The sequence below is a fragment of the Erythrolamprus reginae genome, chromosome 2, assembly GCF_031021105.1.
Source record: "Erythrolamprus reginae isolate rEryReg1 chromosome 2, rEryReg1.hap1, whole genome shotgun sequence".
NCBI lineage: Eukaryota > Metazoa > Chordata > Lepidosauria > Squamata > Dipsadidae > Erythrolamprus > Erythrolamprus reginae.
This window is the reverse complement of record NC_091951.1, coordinates 294,705,548-294,725,272: the sequence shown is the minus strand read 5'-3', so window position 1 is coordinate 294,725,272 and position 19,725 is coordinate 294,705,548. Positions and strand designations below refer to the sequence as shown.

Below are 19,725 nucleotides of genomic sequence, written 5' to 3'. Positions count from 1 at the left end.
GTTGGTTTCAGCTAGCAGAGAGCTGACACGGAGCTGGGTCCAGGAGATTGTCAATGCTTCTCAGAGGGGGGCCTCCTTCCTGGCTCCCTACAAGGAGGCACTCATGCACCTCCTCCTCAAGAAGCCTTCCCTGGATCCAGCCATACTTAACAACTATTGTCCAGTCTCCAACCTTCCCTTTATGGGGAAGGTTGTCGAGAAGGTGGTGTTGCTCCAGCTCCAGCGGTCCTTAGAAGAAGCTGATTACCTAGGCCCTCAGCAGTCAGGATTAAGGCCTGGCTACAGCACGGAAACTGCTTTGGTCGCGCTGATGGATGATCTCTGGCGGGCCTGGGACAGGGGTTTATCCTCTGTCCTGGTGCTTCTTGATCTCTCAGCGGCTTTCGATACCATCGATCATGGTATCCTTCTGTGCCGGATGGAAGGGCTGGGAGTTGGAGGCACTGTTCTGCAGTGGTTCTCCTCTACCTCTCCAGTCAGTCGCAGTTGGTGTTAGTGGGGGGGTCAGAGGTCGACCTCTAGGTCTCTCCCTTGTGAGGTGCCTCAGGGGTTGATACTCTCCCCCTGCTATTCAATATCTACATGAAACCGCTGGGTGATATCAACCAAGAAGACGGGGTGAAGTATTATCAGTATGCTGATGATACCCAGGTATACATCTCTACCCCATGTCCAGTCGGCGAAGCAGTGGAAGTGATATGCTGGTGCCTGGAGGCTGTTAGGGTCTGGATGGGTGTCAACAGGTTCAAACTCAACCCCGACAAGATGGAGTGACTGTGGGTTTTGCCTCCTAAGAACAATTCCATCTGTCCGGCCATTACCCGGGGGGGGGGAAAATTATTGACTCCTTTGGAGAGAGTCTGCAACTTGGGTGTCCTCCTCGATCCACAGCTAACATTAGAGCACCATCTTTCGGCTGTGGCGAGGACGTTTGCCCAGGTTCGCCTGGTGCAACAGTTGCAGCCCTATTTGGACCAGGAGTCACTGCTCACAGTCACTCATGCCCTCGTCACCTCGAAGTTCGACTACTGCAACATTCTCTACATGGGGCATAGTGTTTTGAAACTTCAGATCGTGCAGAATGCGGCCGCGAGAGCAATCATGGGCTTTCCTAGATATGCCCATGTCTTGTCAACACGTCATGGCCTGCACTGGCTGCCGATCAGTTTCCGGTCACAATTCAAAGTGTTGGTAATGACCTATAAAGCCCTACATGGCATCGGACCAGAATACCTACGCCTTCTTCTGCACTAATCCCAGCGGCCGATTAGGTCCCACAGAGTCTTCTCTGGGTCCCGTTGACTAAACAATGTTGTCTGGCAGGACCCAGGGGAAGAGCCTTCTCTGTGGCAGCCCCGGCCCTCTGGAATCATCTCCCCCTGGAGATTCAAACTGCCCCTACCCTCCTCGCCTTCGCAAAATGCTGAAGATTCACCTCTGATGCCAGGCATGGGGGGATTAATGCCCCTCCTTTTCTGACTTCTGTATTATGAATAGTTGGATTGAGTGTGTATGATTGCGTAGTTGATGGTTTTTTATGATAATGTATTTTAAATTAGTTTTTTTAATTTTTTAACATTAGATTTGTATTGTATTGTAGTTAATGTTGTGAGCCGCCCTGAGTCTTCAGAGAGGAGAGGTATACAAATCTAATAAATTATTATTACTAATTATTAATTATTATTATTATGCTGACACATCAGTATTTAGATATCAACATTATCCTCTGAACATTTGCATAAATATTGAACCTTCCTTAACGTATCCCGACAGACCTCATACAATACATCCTGAAAACACCGCATAGAAATTTTATATCTGGCCAATGTTTCCTTTTTATATCTGGCCAATGTTTCCTTCAGCTACCCAATTATTTTATTCAGAATTTTCTATTGGAGTCATTTAAAATTATGACTCAAAAGTAAACACAGAAGTTAGTATTTCCTTTGAAGTATGGTTTGAGGGAAACCTGGTAAAAATTAGTAACATTTTTCTAGTCACTATAATTTATCAAACAGTGCTATGACAATTACCTCATGTCTAACCTTGATCATAAAAACTTAAAACATGTCATAACTGACTACTTTAATAGTCTGTTTTAGACAGTTCATTTTAGAGAGGTTCTATTAAATCTCCTCAAAGGCTTTTACATAATTTGATAATTCTTTATACTTATTTCCTTTCCTTTAATACCCTGACTTAAGATTATTTTATGTAATATTAAGGAATATTGTTCCCAGTGCTGGTTTTAGGGGCTCAGGACTGTCCTGTTTGCTTAATTATCTTTAATTCTAATTTTTGCTTAATTATCAATTATCACTTAAAATCCTAGATTATTGAGACCCAAGACAGACTTGTGTGAATTCTAAATTAAAGTGCAATGTCAAATTTGGGTTAGAACAGAACAAATTGTTTCAACTCCTACCCTCAAAACGTCGCTACAGAGCACTGCACACCAAGACAACTAGACACAAGAACAGTTTTCCCCCGAACGCCATCACTCTACTAAACAAATAATTCCCTCAACACTGTCAGACTTTCTACTAAATCTGCACTTCTATTCTACTAGTTTTTCTCATCATTCCTTTCACCCATTTCCTCCCATGTTGACTGTATGACTGTAACTTGTTGCTTATATCCTAAGATTTTTATTAATATTGCTTCTTCATTGCTTATTTGACCCCTGTGACAATCATTAAGTGTTGTACCACATGATTCTTGACAAATGTATATTTTATTTTATGTACGCTGAGAGCATATGCACCAAGACAAATTCCTTGTGTGTCCAATCACACTTGGCCAATAAAAATTCTATTCTATTCTATTCTTAGTGAAAGAAATAGGAAGGAAAGCTATTTACCTAACCATAGTGCGAAGAAACCATGGCTTGTTTACAACTGATGGTACTGCTTCATCCATGAGAGAATGTGTTTTGATGAAATTTAGTGTGTCATCTGGAAATTCATTGGAGGATGTGTATTTTTCAAGTGAACTTGAGCCTGCACAGGAACCTGGCCTAAATCAAAAACACGTTGGAAAGAAATATGATTATGTCGCTTCTTAGTGCAAATATTCTGGATAAGCTGATTTTCATATGCATCTGTTATTAGCTGAGAATATGCCAGAGGCTTTGTAGAAGAAACCCAACAATACATAAGACTTCCAACTGATGCTATCTTTGATTTTGTCTTTGGTCTATAGTGTTTCCATGACCCTAGCTCAGCATTCGGCAGTCACGTCCATGAATACTAAATTTAGGACTATTAGTAAATAGAAATATATTTAACAGAATATTAGGTTTGTAAGTTTATATTTTGTAAAGATGTGCTCACAGTTCATCCACCCATATGGTACGCCAACAAACACACCGTCTGGCAATGTTCTGTTTATTTTTAAGGCATATTTCAAATTTAAGTCTCTTAAAATAACTTAAGATAACTATGTTGAATGCAGAATAAAATTTTCATCCCCCCCCCCCCCCAGTATAATATCAAGCTCTTTAAATACACAGCTTGGAGGGTAAATGTAATCGGCAGCAAAGAGTAAGCTTCCTCTTTTGTATGCTTTCCAAGAATATTTTAATTTTGACAGCATGAAAACTTGAGCCATTAAAGTATTAATATGTAGGGCCTCTTAATAATAAGACAGTCTCATCTATCTTGGATTACAGTACAAATATGCTTCATTTATTCCTAGAATATCCCCATAATTTATGGCAATTGGGCCAAAAAAAGTTATAAAGTCTTTTCTTTTGGTTATTTTTTCTATAGATTTTTTCTTGTTTGCGGTAATGCTGATTGTCCAGATTTTGAACTGAGGGAGTGGGGAAACTCCTGCAAATCAACATCAGCTGAATAACTACATGTACATTTGAATTAAATATAAAAACGTTATCTTTTTTATAAATCATAAGTGTGATATACACAGTTGCAATTTACAAAGGATACAGTATTGGATTATACTGTAACCTTTGTAAATTGTGACTGTGTATATCACTCTTATAATTACACAAACAATGTGTACCTGAGAAAACTACAGAGGTTCTTATTAGAATCACTGAAGGGCAAAACAGAAGTGATTAAAAAAAATGTAAAAATCAAAGAAAGGTGGTAAAACAAAAATGAGCAATAAATCAATGCATTCATTTCCATTTGTATTTTAGTATTGTTTCATTTTCTTTTTTAATAATGAAAATAAAAGTGTGTGTGTGTGTATGTATATGTATATATGTGTATGTATATGTATGTATGTATGTGTATGTATGTGTATGTGTATGTGTAGGGATTGGATACTGTAGCCTAGAGGATAATTCTCTGCCTTACAAGGCAAAGGTTGCAGGTTCAAGTCCCAGTGGGTATGGCTAGCTGATGAGGCCAAAATAAGGCCGAAATAGATCTATCCTAGTCTCCCTTAATTTTCAAATTCAGCTTAAACATGTGACATATATATATATATATATATATATATATATATATATATATATATATATATATATATATAGTTTTCGTAGATTTTCACGGGTATATGTATGTAGATTGTTCTGAGTTCGGGTTTTGCCCCGTGTAATATTTTGAGTGTCTATGCGACGTTTCGGTGAAATCACATTCACCATCATCAGGCTGAAGTTTTAAGCTTCGTGCTGTTGTAAATATGGAATGTTTGCAACTGCCATTTCTTCCTTATATATAGTGTTAGGGGTGGAGATTTGGTTTGAATGTAGCAAATAGATTGGGTGATTTTGTTTTAGTGATTTGATTGGTTGGTGGAATCACAATTACTTGAAGGATTGACATGGTGATTATTATGAAATGTTTTTTGTTTAAGGCTGGTTTCCAAATCTCTGGTAGGCGGGACGTATCATCTCTTTTGTTTATGCAGAGGGGGTGTTTCTCAATCTCTATTGCTTCCATAGTAATTCTTCTATATAAATTTTCTGTTTTGGACAGTAATTTTGTTTTTTCAAAGTCAATTTCGTGCCCTGTTTTTTTAATGTGCTGGACAAGGGAGGAAGTCTTTTCTTCTTTTTTAACTGCATTCTTATGTTCTGCAATGCTTGCGCTCACTCTTCGATTGGTTTGTCCAATGTATGTGGCTGCACATGTTTTGCAAGGGATTTCATAGATTCCTTGGTGTTCTAGTCGGATTTTATCTTTTGGGTTCCTTAGGATGTTTGCTATTTTTTGGTTAGTGACAAATGAAGTTTTGATCTTATGTTTGTGCAGAATTTTACACAGACAAAATTAGTAAAGAATTACTATGGAAGCAATAGAGATTGAGAAACACCCCCTCTGCATAAACAAAAGAGATGATACGTCCCGCCTACCAGAGATTTGGAAACCAGCCTTAAACAAAAAAACATTTCATAATAATCACCATGTCAATCCTTCAAGTAATTGTGATTCCACCAACCAATCAAATCACTAAAACATAGTCACCCAATCTATTTGCTACATTCAAACCAAATCTCCACCCCTAACAGTATATATAAGGAAGAAATGGCAGTTGCAAACATTCCATATTTACAACAGCACGAAGCTTAAAACTTCAGCCTGATGATGGTGAATGTGATTGTTTCAGAGATTCCTGGCGATGTTTCAACGGGATCCCACTCGTCATCTCCAGGCTGGTGCTTTTGGCCTTGTGCTAGGGTGAACAAAATCCAAATGTTCACCCTAGCACAAGGCTAAAAGCACCAAAATCCAGGTGTTCACCCTAGCAAAATCAAATGTTCACCCTAGTCCAAGGCCAAAAGCACCAGCCTGAAGATGACGAGTGAGACCTCATCAAAACGTCACCAGGAATCTCTGAAACTTACACGGAAAGAAACCCGAATGTGCCAAGACCTTCATATATAGATAGATAGATATGATTAAAAATTTGAATTAAAAAAGAATCAACCTCATCTTAGCTGACAGACAATCATTTCTATTGCTGGAACAATTAACCTATTGCTTCTGCCTATTAATGAGGATTACTTAGAATTATCTATACTGAGCCACTGTCATTGTATGCCAAATTTTTACCTTGATATTTTTGTTAGGAAAGCATTTTTTTCCTTTTCTAAAAATAAATTCTAGAGATTAGTTGCTTGCTTAACCCAATTTTTCTCATTTCCCTGACCAAATCCTTTATCAAGGATTAGAGGTCCTAGATTTTACCTTTCTATGAATCACGCTGGTTATTTCTGTATTTGCCTCCACTTCTAAACTCTTGCATTTACACTATATCTTACGTCTCCCGTGAAATGAAAACCAAAGGGCTTCCACCCTGGCATTATTGTGCACGCAACGAAGAAATATACCTGGGTTTCGGCACTCTTTCATCAGGAACTGGTGTCCATATTGAATCTGGAGACTTTTGTTCTTTGAATCTTCCAGTAAATACACTGGCAATGTCAAGAATATCATAAGCGCAGACAGCAGAGCCAGGGATGCTGCAATGTGACATTTCCAGAAATAGTTACTCATTCTGAAATTATGCATTTCTCTCTCTCTCTCTCTCTTTCTTTTTGGTCTGAGAAACATACAGCACAGAAGCCTTCCTGTCATAGGTCATTCATTTCTGAATCTTGCAACCTCTTGGCATTGACAGTAAAAGGTTGCCTTATGAAGACATTTCTATTGAAACATTTAGTGGGCAGCCAATTTCTATCAGTTTTCACCTTCAAAAGATTTAAAAAATGTAATAGCACAGTAATAATTCTGACTCCCAAGATGTTGAGATATATTCCTGTTACTTAAACTAAGAAATTACTATTTTATCAAGTCATAACCTCTTTCTGGAGAAACTTATGTTGAAAATTAAGCAGATGCTCAGTTTCATACTGTCTGAGCCCTAGTTGCATTTTAGAAAACATTCATGTGTCGGAGCAGGTATATTTTGCTGAGATGCACATTGCTCAGTCACAACCTATTTGGCTGCTGAAGTTGTGTCATTCCATTTTCCTGGATGTTTCTGGTTGAATTCCTATGAACAGGGATTTGCTTAATTCAGTCAACTGTAAAGAAGAAATGCAGTTTCATCTTACTCCCCCAATCCAATTTAAATTTAGACTATTTGCATATAACACAATAATAGCAATCATCAAATATAATTACAGTCTTATATAAACACTTCTGGAAAAGCTTTTTTTCATGTATGAATTATTTATTGATCTGTATTTATTGCTTACCCAGTCCGCTACATTATTTTTGTTTAACTTAAGCTACATGCTTCTGATTAGATAATGAGTACTATCTGGCTATTTGTTAAATAATTCCTATTTACAAAGATGATATAATCAAATATCCAAACATCTCCATAATTATGACTTGGACTTTATAAAATGTGACAAAATGCTAGAATCAAGAAGTTTACAAATATTATAGTAGAGAGAAGTCTACATCAGTAATAGGTGACAATGCTCCAGATGGAAAGCCAAGTTCTCTACTAATTAAATTAATTCTCCAGGAACATTAATATCTGAAGATTGATTAAAGATGCAACAAGGAAACATTTAAAGAAATTTAGACAAAATTCTACCAAGTCTTTTAAATCCTTCTTTTCCTACTGTTCTCTTTTGGTTAAATACATTTAATTTTGGACAATGATTGGCTTCCAAACAAACTATGTCTATTCCTTGTGTTTGACTGAATAGTATTTTCAATTCATGCCTTAAACATTCCCAAAGCAGCTGCTTTAATTTGATTCTCAATAGGTCCTATTATACCATGTTGCCTACATTTCACCCCAATGCAAAATGACAGGAGATTTATTAATAATTTGATGAGGTCATCCTCTGACTTCAGGTAGCTAAAATGCAGTGGTGTGTGTGTATACCAAAACATGCAATGATACTAACTCCCTTCCCCTTTCCTTCAGATATCTTGCATAAAAGATGGGAAAGAAATAGGTTTTACCACAGTGCTAAATTTAATTTAATTAGCTAAAATTTTCCACAGATTGTAAGAATAAGATTTTTTAGTATTTTTATATAAATGAAAAAGTATACGATGGCTTACCAGTGCTTACACAAATTTAAGTGATAAGGGAATGCTTTTAATGGCTTTTATTACCTGATTATCAGAATTACTCCCATTATTTCATCTTGTTTTTTAATTTTTTTTATTGTTCTACATAGCAGAAAGCAAAGGACATAGCCACATTCAAGCCATCTGTTGTGCTGGGCATTGTACAAGAAAGGGATATCTATTAGAAGGAAGGAAGCTCATGTCCATGAGGAAGGAGAATGATTTTCCTTGGCATGCTCCATTTCCCTGTGAATCACAAGGAGTCCAATCTGCTAGAGCTTGTGTAGGAATGCATTGTTCTGCCTACCAACTCCATTTGTTTTTAATAGTGCCTGAGCAGAAGATGCTTGCAGTGAGTTGAACCAGACATACTTGAGAATTGTTTCACACACAAATGGTTAGAGCTGAAGCTTCGGCGACTCACACCATTTAATTCTTACACATCACAAACTAGCACATCTCCTTTTGTGTATGATACATGAATTCCAAATGTAGATACAAGTCGCACAAGTTCACAAACATTCCCTTTCAGGAAATGGGGAGGAAGCATAATTGCCCATGAATAATTGCATATGAACCAAACTATAACGCTCTCTACATGGTGCTACCTTTGAAAAGTGTTCGGAAACTTCAGATTGTGCAGAATGCAGCTGCAAGAGCAATCCCTAAGTATGCCCATGTTACACCAACACTCTGCAGTCTGCATTGGTTGCCGATCAGTTTCCGGTCACAATTCAAAGCGTTGGTTATGACCTATAAAGCCCTTCATGGCATCGGATCAGAATATCTCTGGGACCGCCTTCTGCTGCACGAATCCCAGCGACCAGTTAGGTCCCACAGAGTTGGCCTTCTCTGGGTCCCATCAACTAAACAATGCCATTTGGCGGGACCCAGGGGAAGAGCCTTCTGTGTGGTGGCCCTGACTCTCTGGAACCAACTCCCCCCAGAGATCAGAATTGCCCCCACCCTCCTCGCCTTTCGTAAGCTCCTTAAAACCCACCTCTGTCATCAGGCATGAGGGAACTGAGATAACTTCCCCAGGCCTATATTGTTTATGTATGGTATGTTGTGTGCATGTTTTTTAAATTATGGGTTTTTAGTTTTAATTATTAGATTTGTACTGCATATTGTTTTTCTATTACTGCTGTGAGCCGCCCCGAGTCTACGGAGAGGGGCGGCATACAAATTTAATAAATAAATAAAAAATAAAAAATGAATGTAATATATTATTGATCCAATGTAATGAAGATGCTGTCTGAAATAGACAATGAAGTACAAGGTTTTAATGGTACAATTTTTAATATGGGCAATTGCTTTCACGAAGAGCAAAACTCTGTGCATTAGGACAGTTGCAGTTTTTCACCGTTATTTTGCTTTTTCAAAACTCCAGCTTTTCCCCAGCAATATCATGTTTAAATTCCTTATGTTGTTCAAAGATTGAAAGAAGGTTTTTTTTCCCTTGGCTCCCAAAAGCCTGCCATCTCCAAAATAGCCTGCTGATATTGTTATAATACATAGTCAGCTCATTGTGATGCAATAATTGTTCAGTTTTGCCCATAAGCATCTCACAGTACTTTATGTGGTAATCCAACAAATTGGAAATCCTATAAAGGATGAATAAAATGGTTTATATTTGGAAAGAAATGGTTATAGTGGAAAAAGGTTCAGAAATATTGAAGTGAGATCCTCAAAGGAAACTGTGTGTTATGTCTTAAAAGAAATAATCAGTAAAATCACTGATTGGTTAAGACGCGGCTTGAATTAAAAGAACTGCCAAAATTAAACTGTTGTTCCCACCTAATAGAAATGTATAAATAGGGCAACGGATTAGCCGTTGCCCTTGTTGGGAGTTGGTTGTTGTAGATAGCATTTCGTATGACCAAGATGAATAAAAGAAACTTATTGAACTAAAGCAGTCTCCGAGCACTGATTTTAATAGTGGCAACGAGGAGGTCAAACTCCCGCTGAGCTCCGTCATGGCTCAAGCACTGGCATTCTACAACCCGGACTCAGAACCGTAGATGTCCTACATGGCAAAATTCCACACTTTCCTACAAGCAAGTAATCTCCACGACGCCGACGCCGATAGAAAGCGAGCGATCTTTCTAAATTACTGCGGCCCAACAATTTTGCAGCCCAGCTTCTATTTGCCCATCCCTTCTGCCAATGTTCAGGAAGTAGGTTACAATTAACTGTAATAAATTAAAAGATAATTTTACAAATAGAGCCCTATGTGGTAGAATAGATCTCAGCTTACGAAAAAATGGAGTCATATTTTTTTATTAGAAGGCTTGTTGTTTTTATTCTGGATGCATAGACTTTTTACTTTCTACCCTTGTCAAAGGCCCCACAAACTGAACATGTGTCATAGTGAAAATGTTGTGCATCTCTCCAGTACATGAATGAATTTTCACCATTCGGTCTTCTGTTTTATGCACTTGTATGTCAACACTAAAGGCTTCCTATCACAATTTAATTTGAAAAAGGGTTGTTTAAATTTTAAGTCATAAAAATAACTTCAAGCAAACAGTAATCTGTGATTATTATCTATTCTGATCAAAGCTTGGCAAACCATAGTTCCTAGAGCCTGAATGTCATTGAGATAGCTTGTGATTAATTAAAATTTGGAAGCAAATGTTATCAGTTACCTTTTATTTATTTATTAATTGGACTTATATGCTCTCTCTGTGTCCTCTCTGTGGATTCGGGGTGGCTTACAACATTTTGATAGAAAAGATACAATATATAAAACATTTCTAAGCCAATTAATAGAGTAGTTAATTTAAAAATTATCTTAAAACTAATCATTTAAAATCGAAAAATCACATGCATACTATCACATCCAATTCATTCACTGCGCAGAGGCTGGGGTCTAGTGATCCAGGCCTGACGACATAAGTGTGTTTTCAGGTTCCTACAAAAGGCAAGGAGGGTGGGGGCAGTGTGAATCTCTGGGGGGAGCTGATTCTAGAGGGCCGGGCCCCCCACAGAGAAGGCTCTTCCCCTAGGTACTGCCAGCCGAAATTGTCTGACTGATGGGACCCTGAGGAGACCAACTCTGTGGGACCTGACTGGACGCTGGGATTCGTGTGGCAGAAGGCAGTCTTGGAGGTGCAAACAATACAGGAAACAGAGAATAAATGAGTTCAAAATTTATGTACCCTGAGTTTTAGATACAGATTCCCTAATGACAAGTAGACAAACAAGCATGTAAGCAACGCAGTGAAAGATTTTGACAAGTACTTTCAAAATATTTTAATTAAAAACAATAACAAAACCCCCACTCCAAAACTGAATTGCCAATATGTTTTCCTGGATTTTCATATCTTTCTGAAATTTTAGGAGAACGGGCAGAAAAACCCATTCTCAATCATAAGAAGAAAAGGATCAAAAGGATGAGCCGGGGTGGCGCAGCAGGTAGAGTGCTGTACTGCAGGCCACTGAAGCTGACTTATAGATCTGAAGGTCAGAGGTTCAAATCTCATCACCGGCTCAAGGTTGACTCAGCCTTCCATCCTTCCGAGGTGGGTAAAATGAGGACCCGGATTGTGGGGGCCAATAGGCTGGCTCTGTTAAAAAAGTGCTGTTGCTAACATGTTGTAAGCCACCCTGAGTCTAAGGAGAAGGGTGGCATAAAAAAAATGAATAAATAAATAAATAAATAAACAAATAAAGTTCGTAATAATAGATTATTTTTCTAATGGCTACAAGGAAAAATGGGAAGGAAGCAAAAATGTCTTATGTAGTGAAAGATTCCCATTTTGTAAATTCTAAATTCTTCTTAACTAGTTAGTGTAAGCTGAAAGATCATAAAAAAAGCAGAATAATCACATTATTGATTGCAATATCAAATAGTAAAGATGCTTTTACTGATATTACATGCAAGTTAGTATTTAACAGCCTATTTCTCTTTATTTAAAGCAATATTATCAAGTGTGTTGAAAACAGTCATCCTCTACTAAAACCATTACCTGTTATACGGAGTAGAAAAAGTTGCTAGGACAATGTCCTGGCCATTAACTTGGGTAACATCGGTAACTGCCTGCAGTATGTTGAAATAGAAATGCGAATCGCCAGGTACGGAACAGTTCAATCGTGCCTTCAAGAAGGAAGTCCATTGCTTTTCTAGCACTCGTTGAGATCCACCCATGTCATTCTTGCAAACCCGAGCTACTCTTGGGAAAACTACCTGCAATGTGGAAAGGGGAATAAAGAATCTATAATATATTTTTACTAGAATTCTGCTTTTCCCTTCTTTTTAAAAAAAGCAAAATTGGCAGAACTGGGTGCCTAATTGGATCTCCAGTTTCCTATAATCTGTGACAAATAACAAATAGAACAAAATTCAGCTTTGGAACTGTGTGCTATGAAAGATAAGCTTCTGACATTTCACATCCAGCCATAAATCCTTCAGGAGATTCATTCTCAGCCCATGTAAAACTCATTTCTATGCAGGCCACTCATCTTTCTCTTCCTACAAACAAAAGGACACTCTGTATTTGCAATCCATGTGGCCCATACTGGCAGCCGAAGTCCCATATCCTCAGCATATTTTATTTAAAAAAAATATGGAAGACTCATCAAGCTTTTATTCATGCTTTCTCCTTTTTAACCTTCTAAGCCTTTTATTGTGGAAATATTCCTTAAAAGGTCTTTTCAGTAAAGGCTTTCATTGTGCTTTATTACATGGCAAGACTGAAATTTCTCCTCATTTACTTCTGCTGTTCATAGGAAGGTCTTTCAAATGCAGCTGCTCCCTGGCTTTAAAGTCAGTCTTGCTGTAGATTATTTGGAGCTTTGAATTAAATCAATTTGCCATATGTTTTCCAGTTTAATGGGGTTCCATTAAAAAGAAAACTTTGTCGTTATTCCAAGCCAAAATATTTTATATTAGATTTTCCCTAATCTGGTGCCCTTCAGATTTGTAGAACTCCCACTATCCTTAAGCCATCATAAGGTGTTTTATATCAAGATAACACCATGCCTCATTCCTACCAAAATTTGGCATGAGCAGCAGAATCGTTCTCACAACAGTGACCTTGTTATTATGATTTATAGCTCTCACTTCAAGGTTATTCTCCTTACCTTCCCCATACTGTGATATTCCACTGCAATTTCACGAAAGAAGAAGTAGATATAGTTACCATAATCTACCGCATGAACAAAATATGGTTCTGAAAGAAAGAAAAGAAGCACTCATAAATATAAACACTTCCATGAAACACTAACATCAATCTAATCTGAGTTGAATATTTTTCATCTGCCTTTGTAGGACATATTTAGTTTATCATACAGTGTGATCATAAATCAACAGGATCTAAGTCAGAGCTCTAAGAGCTATGGAAAAGGACATATATATGAAACAAGTAAATTAACTTCATCCATGACTATCTGTTGGTCATCATTTCAGACATAATTCTTATCTGCATAATTCTTATCTATAGAAAGAAACAGAGTGACCATAGGGGACACATGCATACATACATACACACACACAGCAGTGAAAGCAGGATTGACTTCTGACTTCCTGCCAACTTCTCCACTGACTTTCCTTGTAGAAAGCTAGCAGGGAGAACTGAAAATGACAATGACATGTTGGGTGACAGCAGCAGTGAAGTGGCAGAGCAGAACTGAAGCAGCCACAACTTTGCCAAATTTCAATGCCTCGGGGGCCATAGATCTCAAATTTTGGATGTATTCTGTAAATTAACCCATCTGAGGAATATTGCTTCTAAAATTATTGGTCAATGGTACATTGTTTCACCCAACTGAAGGTTGCAATCAAATAGACACAAGGGTTTTATTTCTACACAGATTCAAAAACTTCAAAATGCTACAATTGCTTAGGTAAGCTTAATAATTATGCTGTGTGTAATGAAGCAATGGAAGTTATATTCAAATGTAATTCTAATTTTGCCAGTGGATAGGTGACCAAATGAAGGTTAAGCTATTTGACCATTCATTTAGATACAATTATTCACCTATATGGATGTGTACACACCCACATACCCACACACGGTGCTGAAATACTTGCATGATATGAGACCAAAAACTCATACACAACCTTTTTCAAGCTAATAGAAATAACTACAAGGACTTCTACTGATGAGATGAACAACTAGTGACTTACTCATGGGTAAGAATTTAGTTCAATAGAGTTTTTTCTGGGGTTGGGGTGAAGTTGGGGGTAAAGCAAGTAAATTTCTGTACTGAAGGAAAGAGACGACATTTATTATTATCTAACTTTCAGGGTAACTGCATGGCCTAGAATGAGGACTACAAAAGACTCTAAGGTACACTTTTCAGACAAATTATTAACATAAATATGTTTAAAATATAAGATGAAAAGTTTTGAGCTCTATTAGTGCATGGAGACACATAGATAAAGAAACTGAAATTTTGATGGGAATTTTGAAAAGGACTCACCTAGCTATACATATCTTCAACTTCAACATTTAAAGAGATTAGAAATATGTGACCAATGTTTAATATCCCTAAATCACACTAAAATAAGCTGGGAAACCACATTCATAATGTATATCTGGGAATCAAATATTTGTCTTACATTTCCAATGGAATATTTTTTTTGTTCTTGTCCCCTATCCCCTATCCTTCAATTATATATATATATTTACCCTTTACCCAGTTGTGAGAAAAACAATCCTTAACTCAAAGGGCAAAATAAATTATGTAGGTCCATAAATCAGAGATACAACCATTTAATGTGCATAATATACTCCAAAAATGGAACTACAATTCTCCTTATTTGCAGACACAGGATTATTCTTATCAAAGAGAATTAACAACATAGTTACAAAGTGAAGTAATTAAAATGCCTATAAAAATGCAATCATTTTAAAAAAAAGAACATGGGAAAATCATTTGCAAACTGTTCTTTCTCTCTCTGCTGCCCCCCCTCTCTTTTGCATTTTTGTTTTTCTCTGTCTCTCTCTCCCCCTGTTTGCATTTTTTGTCTAAAAACAAAAGCCCCCCTTTCTCACAACAACATAATGCTGCATAACATTCATTCATAATGCCATTGGAAAAGAATGAATGGCAACTTTAAAAAAAAACAATGAGGCTATTAAGAACATACAAATTGCCTAATTCAGCAGCACTCATTCATTATTTCTTGACAATAAAATGGTGGCTCTGATATTCTATTTTTTATTGGTGCATTTCAACCCTGCAGATCAAATCCTCCACACTTCACAAAGCCTAGATTGCTTAGAGCCCCACCAGAGGGAAGAGGTGATGGTGTTCTAAAATAAAATTTTACCCATTCCTTGTTCTCAATCTTTGATGAAATATCTACCCCTTTAAAAATTAATTGGATGTTATCTATTTTGGTGATACCTAGCAACTAAAAAAAATGAAAATAAAAAAATCAGTGGAACAAGTGTACTGTTTAAAAAAAGGCAATTTCAGGACTCTATCTGACAAAATGCATTGTTGAAATAAAGTATGGTTTCTTTGTACTTTAAACATCTGTTCTTTGAACAATCACTAAAGGTCAAGATTTTGAAGAAGTGCAGCAAAGGTAAGTAAAATAAGACAACAATGTCTACAGAGAATCCAACAGTGTAATCTAAAATGTCCCCCTTCTTCTGTAGCTCTTTATTTACCTTTCAACCATTTTGAATCATGTTTGACTGTCCTCAGCGTCGGACTATCTCCAAGGCTCCGGTAAATGACAGCATCTATTGCAAGGAAGTCTGTCACAGTGGCAGAATACAGCTTTCCCTCTTTTGGGATAGAATTGGAAATCAGGGATAGGGAAGAAGAAAAAAAAGAGCAGCATAGATGTATCTGCTAGATAACCATGGAAACAGCACATCCAAGGAGTCTTAAGACATGAAAACTGTTGGACGCCATCACTCTGCTAATCAAATAATTCCCTCAACACTGTCCAATTATATACTAAGTCTGCATTACTATTAATATTAGTTTTTTCTCATCATTTCCTCCCATTTATGATTGTATGAATGTAACTTGTTGCTTGTGTCCTTAAGATTTTTATCAATATTGATTGTTTCTTCATTGCTTATTTGACCCCTATGACAATCATTAAGTGTTGTACCTCATAATTCTTGACAAATGTATCTTTTCTTTTATGTACACTGAGAGCATATGCACCAAAGACAAATTCCTTGTGTGCTCTATCACACTTGGCCAATAAAAGAATTCAATTCAATTCAATCCAATTCTATTCCAAAACTCTTGGGTTAGGGCAGGGGTAGGCAAAGTTGGCTCTTCTATGACATGTGGACTTCAACTTCCAGAATTCCTGAGCTAGCATGATTGGCTCAGGAATTCTGGGAGTTGAAGTCCACAAATCATAGAAGAGCCAGCTTTGCCTTACCCTGGGTTAGGGTAATGATCCATTTGGATTAAAAGCCCTTCTCTCTCTCAAAAAATCAGGCAAAGCTGAGGAAGAATCTCCCTGAACCCTCCTCGGACTATATCCCACTTGTAGACTGCACATATCACATATCTGATCTAATCATAACAGAAGAATATATCAAGATATGTTCCTAGTAGTGCAGATAGATCATTTTAAAGCACTTAACACTTTTCTATCCTTCCCTTTCACGTCTATGTCTTAATTCAAATATGGAGAAAGCAACTAATGTTAATAATTCTGGCAGGAAAAACTCTGCATTTGAAAAGAAAAATGAATATAACATAGTGACTCTGTGTAACTATGTTCTTATTTCAATTATTATTTTTAATTAAGAAGAAGTAATGCTCCATTGGTGAATTATGAAGCCTGTAAGGCCACAGCATATATATATGCTGCTTCTCTATCACATATAGTTCTTTGATTATTTATTCAGCTCTGCTTAAATTTATTTTATTTATTTTATTAGTTTTTGTTTGCTGCCCATCACAACAATAAAAGCCAATAAAACCACAAAAATAAAATATTTCTAATAACAAAAAAAAATTACAATTAAAAAGATGAGGATGGACAGAACAGAATGCACATGGTGAGAGAGTGGGATCTTCTCAGTGGAAGTGATGTGCCGGTGCCTGGAGGCTGTTGGGGCCTGGATGGGTGTCAACAAACTCAAACTCAACCCAGACAAGACGGAGTGGCTGTGGGTCTTGCCTCCCAAGGACAATTCCATCTGTCCGTCCATCACCCTGGGGGGGGAATTATTGACCCCCTCAGAGAGGGTACGCAACTTGGGCGTCCTCCTCGATCCACAGCTGACATTGGAACATCATCTTTTGGCTGTGCCGAGGAGGGCGTTTGCCCAGGTTCGCCTGGTGCACCAGATGCGGCCCTATTTGGACAGGGAGTCATTGCTCACAGTCACTCATGCCCTCATCACCTCGAGGTTTGATTACTGCAACGCTCTCTACACGGGGCTACCTATGAAAAATGTTTGGAAACTTCAGATCGTGCAGAACGCGGCCGTGAGAGCCATCGTGGGGCTTCTCAGATTCTCCCATGTATCTACAACACTCCGTGGCCTGCACTGGCTGTCAATCAATTTGCGGGCACAATTCAAAGTGTTGGTTATGACTTTTAAAGCCCTACATGGCATTGGACCAGAGTATCTTCGGAACTGCCTGCTACCGCATGAATCCCAGTGGCCGATAAGGTCCCACAGAGTTGGCCTTCTCTGGGTCCCATTGACTAAACAATGTTGTCTGGCGGGCCCCAGGGGAAGAGCCTTCTCTGTGGCAGCCCCGGCCCTCTGGAATCAACTCCTCCCAGAGATTAGAACTGCTCCCACCCTCCTTGTCTTCCATAAACTACTTAAGACCCACCTATACTGCCAGGCATGGGGGATTTGAGACATCTTTTCCCCAGGCTCATTATAATTTATGTTTGGTATGTACAGGCTGTTTGGTTTTTAACTATGATAGGGTTTTTAGTTATTTTTAATATTAGATTTGTGCCATTATAATATTGTTTTTATCGTTGTTGTGAGCCGCCCCGAGTCTTCGGAGAGGGGCGGCATACAAATCTAATAAATTGAATTGAATTGAATTGAATTAAATCTGTCAACCACCTTGCAGCATGATACATCCCCCTGTTGGGCCTCCAAATTAACTGGCAGAACAATGTCTTCAATCCTTAAGAAATATCAGAAGAGTGGGGCCCGAAAAGTGGGAAGGAAGGAGGTCCACTCCACCCCAAAAATCAAGAATTTTTTGAAAATAATTCTTTTTGCTAATTCACCTATTTCACTGAGGAACTTTTAAAACTAGAACTAAATTTCAGGATCTGAACCTAACACTTATAAGCAGAAGATGACTGATTTGCTTTACAGTACTCTAAAATCTCGCTTACTTAAAACTTCTGTTTTGGAGCCCATTTCTACTGTATCTGCTCCACAGAATATCATCTTCCTCTCCTCCATTCTATTATACATACAGCAATGTTGTACACTGGCTTTTTCTAATTTGTTGACCAACCAGGATGATCATTGCTGCAATAAGTGGTCCAATATGTCTGTGCCAGATTGAAGAAGGCTATTTGAACAGTAAGTAAATCAACTGTATCAAGATTGGGAGTACAATGGAAATAGATTCAAGTTCCCACTTTAAACTTTTTTGTGGCTTAATATATTTTTTCTAACTCAAGTGCAGCAGCACTGGCTATCGGTATGTGAGAAAGACCTTGGGAAACATGGGAAAGAGATTCTGCTTAGGTAACAGTCAAATAAGACAGGGTGTAGTTACAGCTGCTTTAAGGGATGGAGAAAGAAACCCAGAAGAGACTGTCTCTAAGTTCTCAGGCTGTAAAAGAGATAGTGGGAGATTTGCACTTTTAGATTTACAAGATGCTGTTAAAGGAACTTTATAATAAAGTAGAATTTGTTTATTTGTTTCCTGTCTGGTCTACTGAAGCTGACATCAATATTGAAAGACTGAAAGTAGAATTGTCCTCCATCTCCTTTACAGCCCAAGAAACTTGGGATGGTCCCTTCTGAACTTCTTGCCCTGACCACTCTTCAACTGCAGGCTGTTCTCAATATTTATCTGACTGCTCCCTAGGCTGTATGTCTTCATTCCATCTCCCAAGGTCTTTCCCATATTCTGTTATGCTACAATAGAGCGAGGCTTGGTAAAAAATAATAATAGTTATTCAACGTAATTTCCATAATATTGCTGAATATTTTATGGCTATTTTGACATAGGATTGTAAGGGTTGATGCTAACAGAATTTCAGTAATGAAACAATTTAATTTAAAACCTATTAAGAACAAAATTCTAAAATATCATTTTCTAATCAATGGGCCAAATTAACCCCACTAACACATACTCATTTTTTTAAACCATTGAAAAATGAATTAAGAGTTAATTGCATTTCTTTGCATGCATAATGTATCATGATTAAATCCACAGTTGCCACTTTATTCTCCTCCCTTGCCTCAGCTGGTAACAAAACATCAAGAAGCTAAATCTCACCAGGATTCTCCTTTTTTCTCCTTTCTATTTTGTCCAGGAAAGAGTAGAAGCCACATATAATAGCTTGTCATCCTAACAGCTGAGATAAAGTGTTGTATCTTATGAAATAATTTTCTGCCTACTCTAATTCAAAGTTACTTTACCACTGTTAAGTATACAACAGAAAATGAATTTATTTTCCCAAGTGAGAATCCCATATTTATTTGTTTGACAATTAGCTAATTAGTTTAAGCCATGTGATACCCAATAAATGGATAATTCCACCCCCTACTGTCCATAAACATATCTC

At 37.7% G+C, this 19,725-nt stretch overlaps 1 protein-coding gene across 7 annotated transcripts in view; it reads right to left on the bottom strand.

Annotated features, from left to right (window-relative positions):
* Positions 1-19,725, bottom strand: part of SEMA6A (semaphorin 6A) — a 212,168-nt gene that overhangs the window by 50,847 nt on the left and 141,596 nt on the right. For all 7 annotated transcript variants that reach the window (XM_070742905.1, XM_070742901.1, XM_070742907.1 and 4 more), the window contains exons 8-12: positions 15,635-15,754; positions 13,095-13,183; positions 11,981-12,198; positions 6,302-6,433; positions 2,861-3,016 (exon numbers count right to left, since the gene is read on the bottom strand). In XM_070742905.1, the coding sequence (XP_070599006.1) occupies positions 2,861-3,016; positions 6,302-6,433; positions 11,981-12,198; positions 13,095-13,183; positions 15,635-15,754 (715 nt within the window). The remainder of the gene's footprint in view (positions 1-2,860; positions 3,017-6,301; positions 6,434-11,980; positions 12,199-13,094; positions 13,184-15,634; positions 15,755-19,725) is intronic.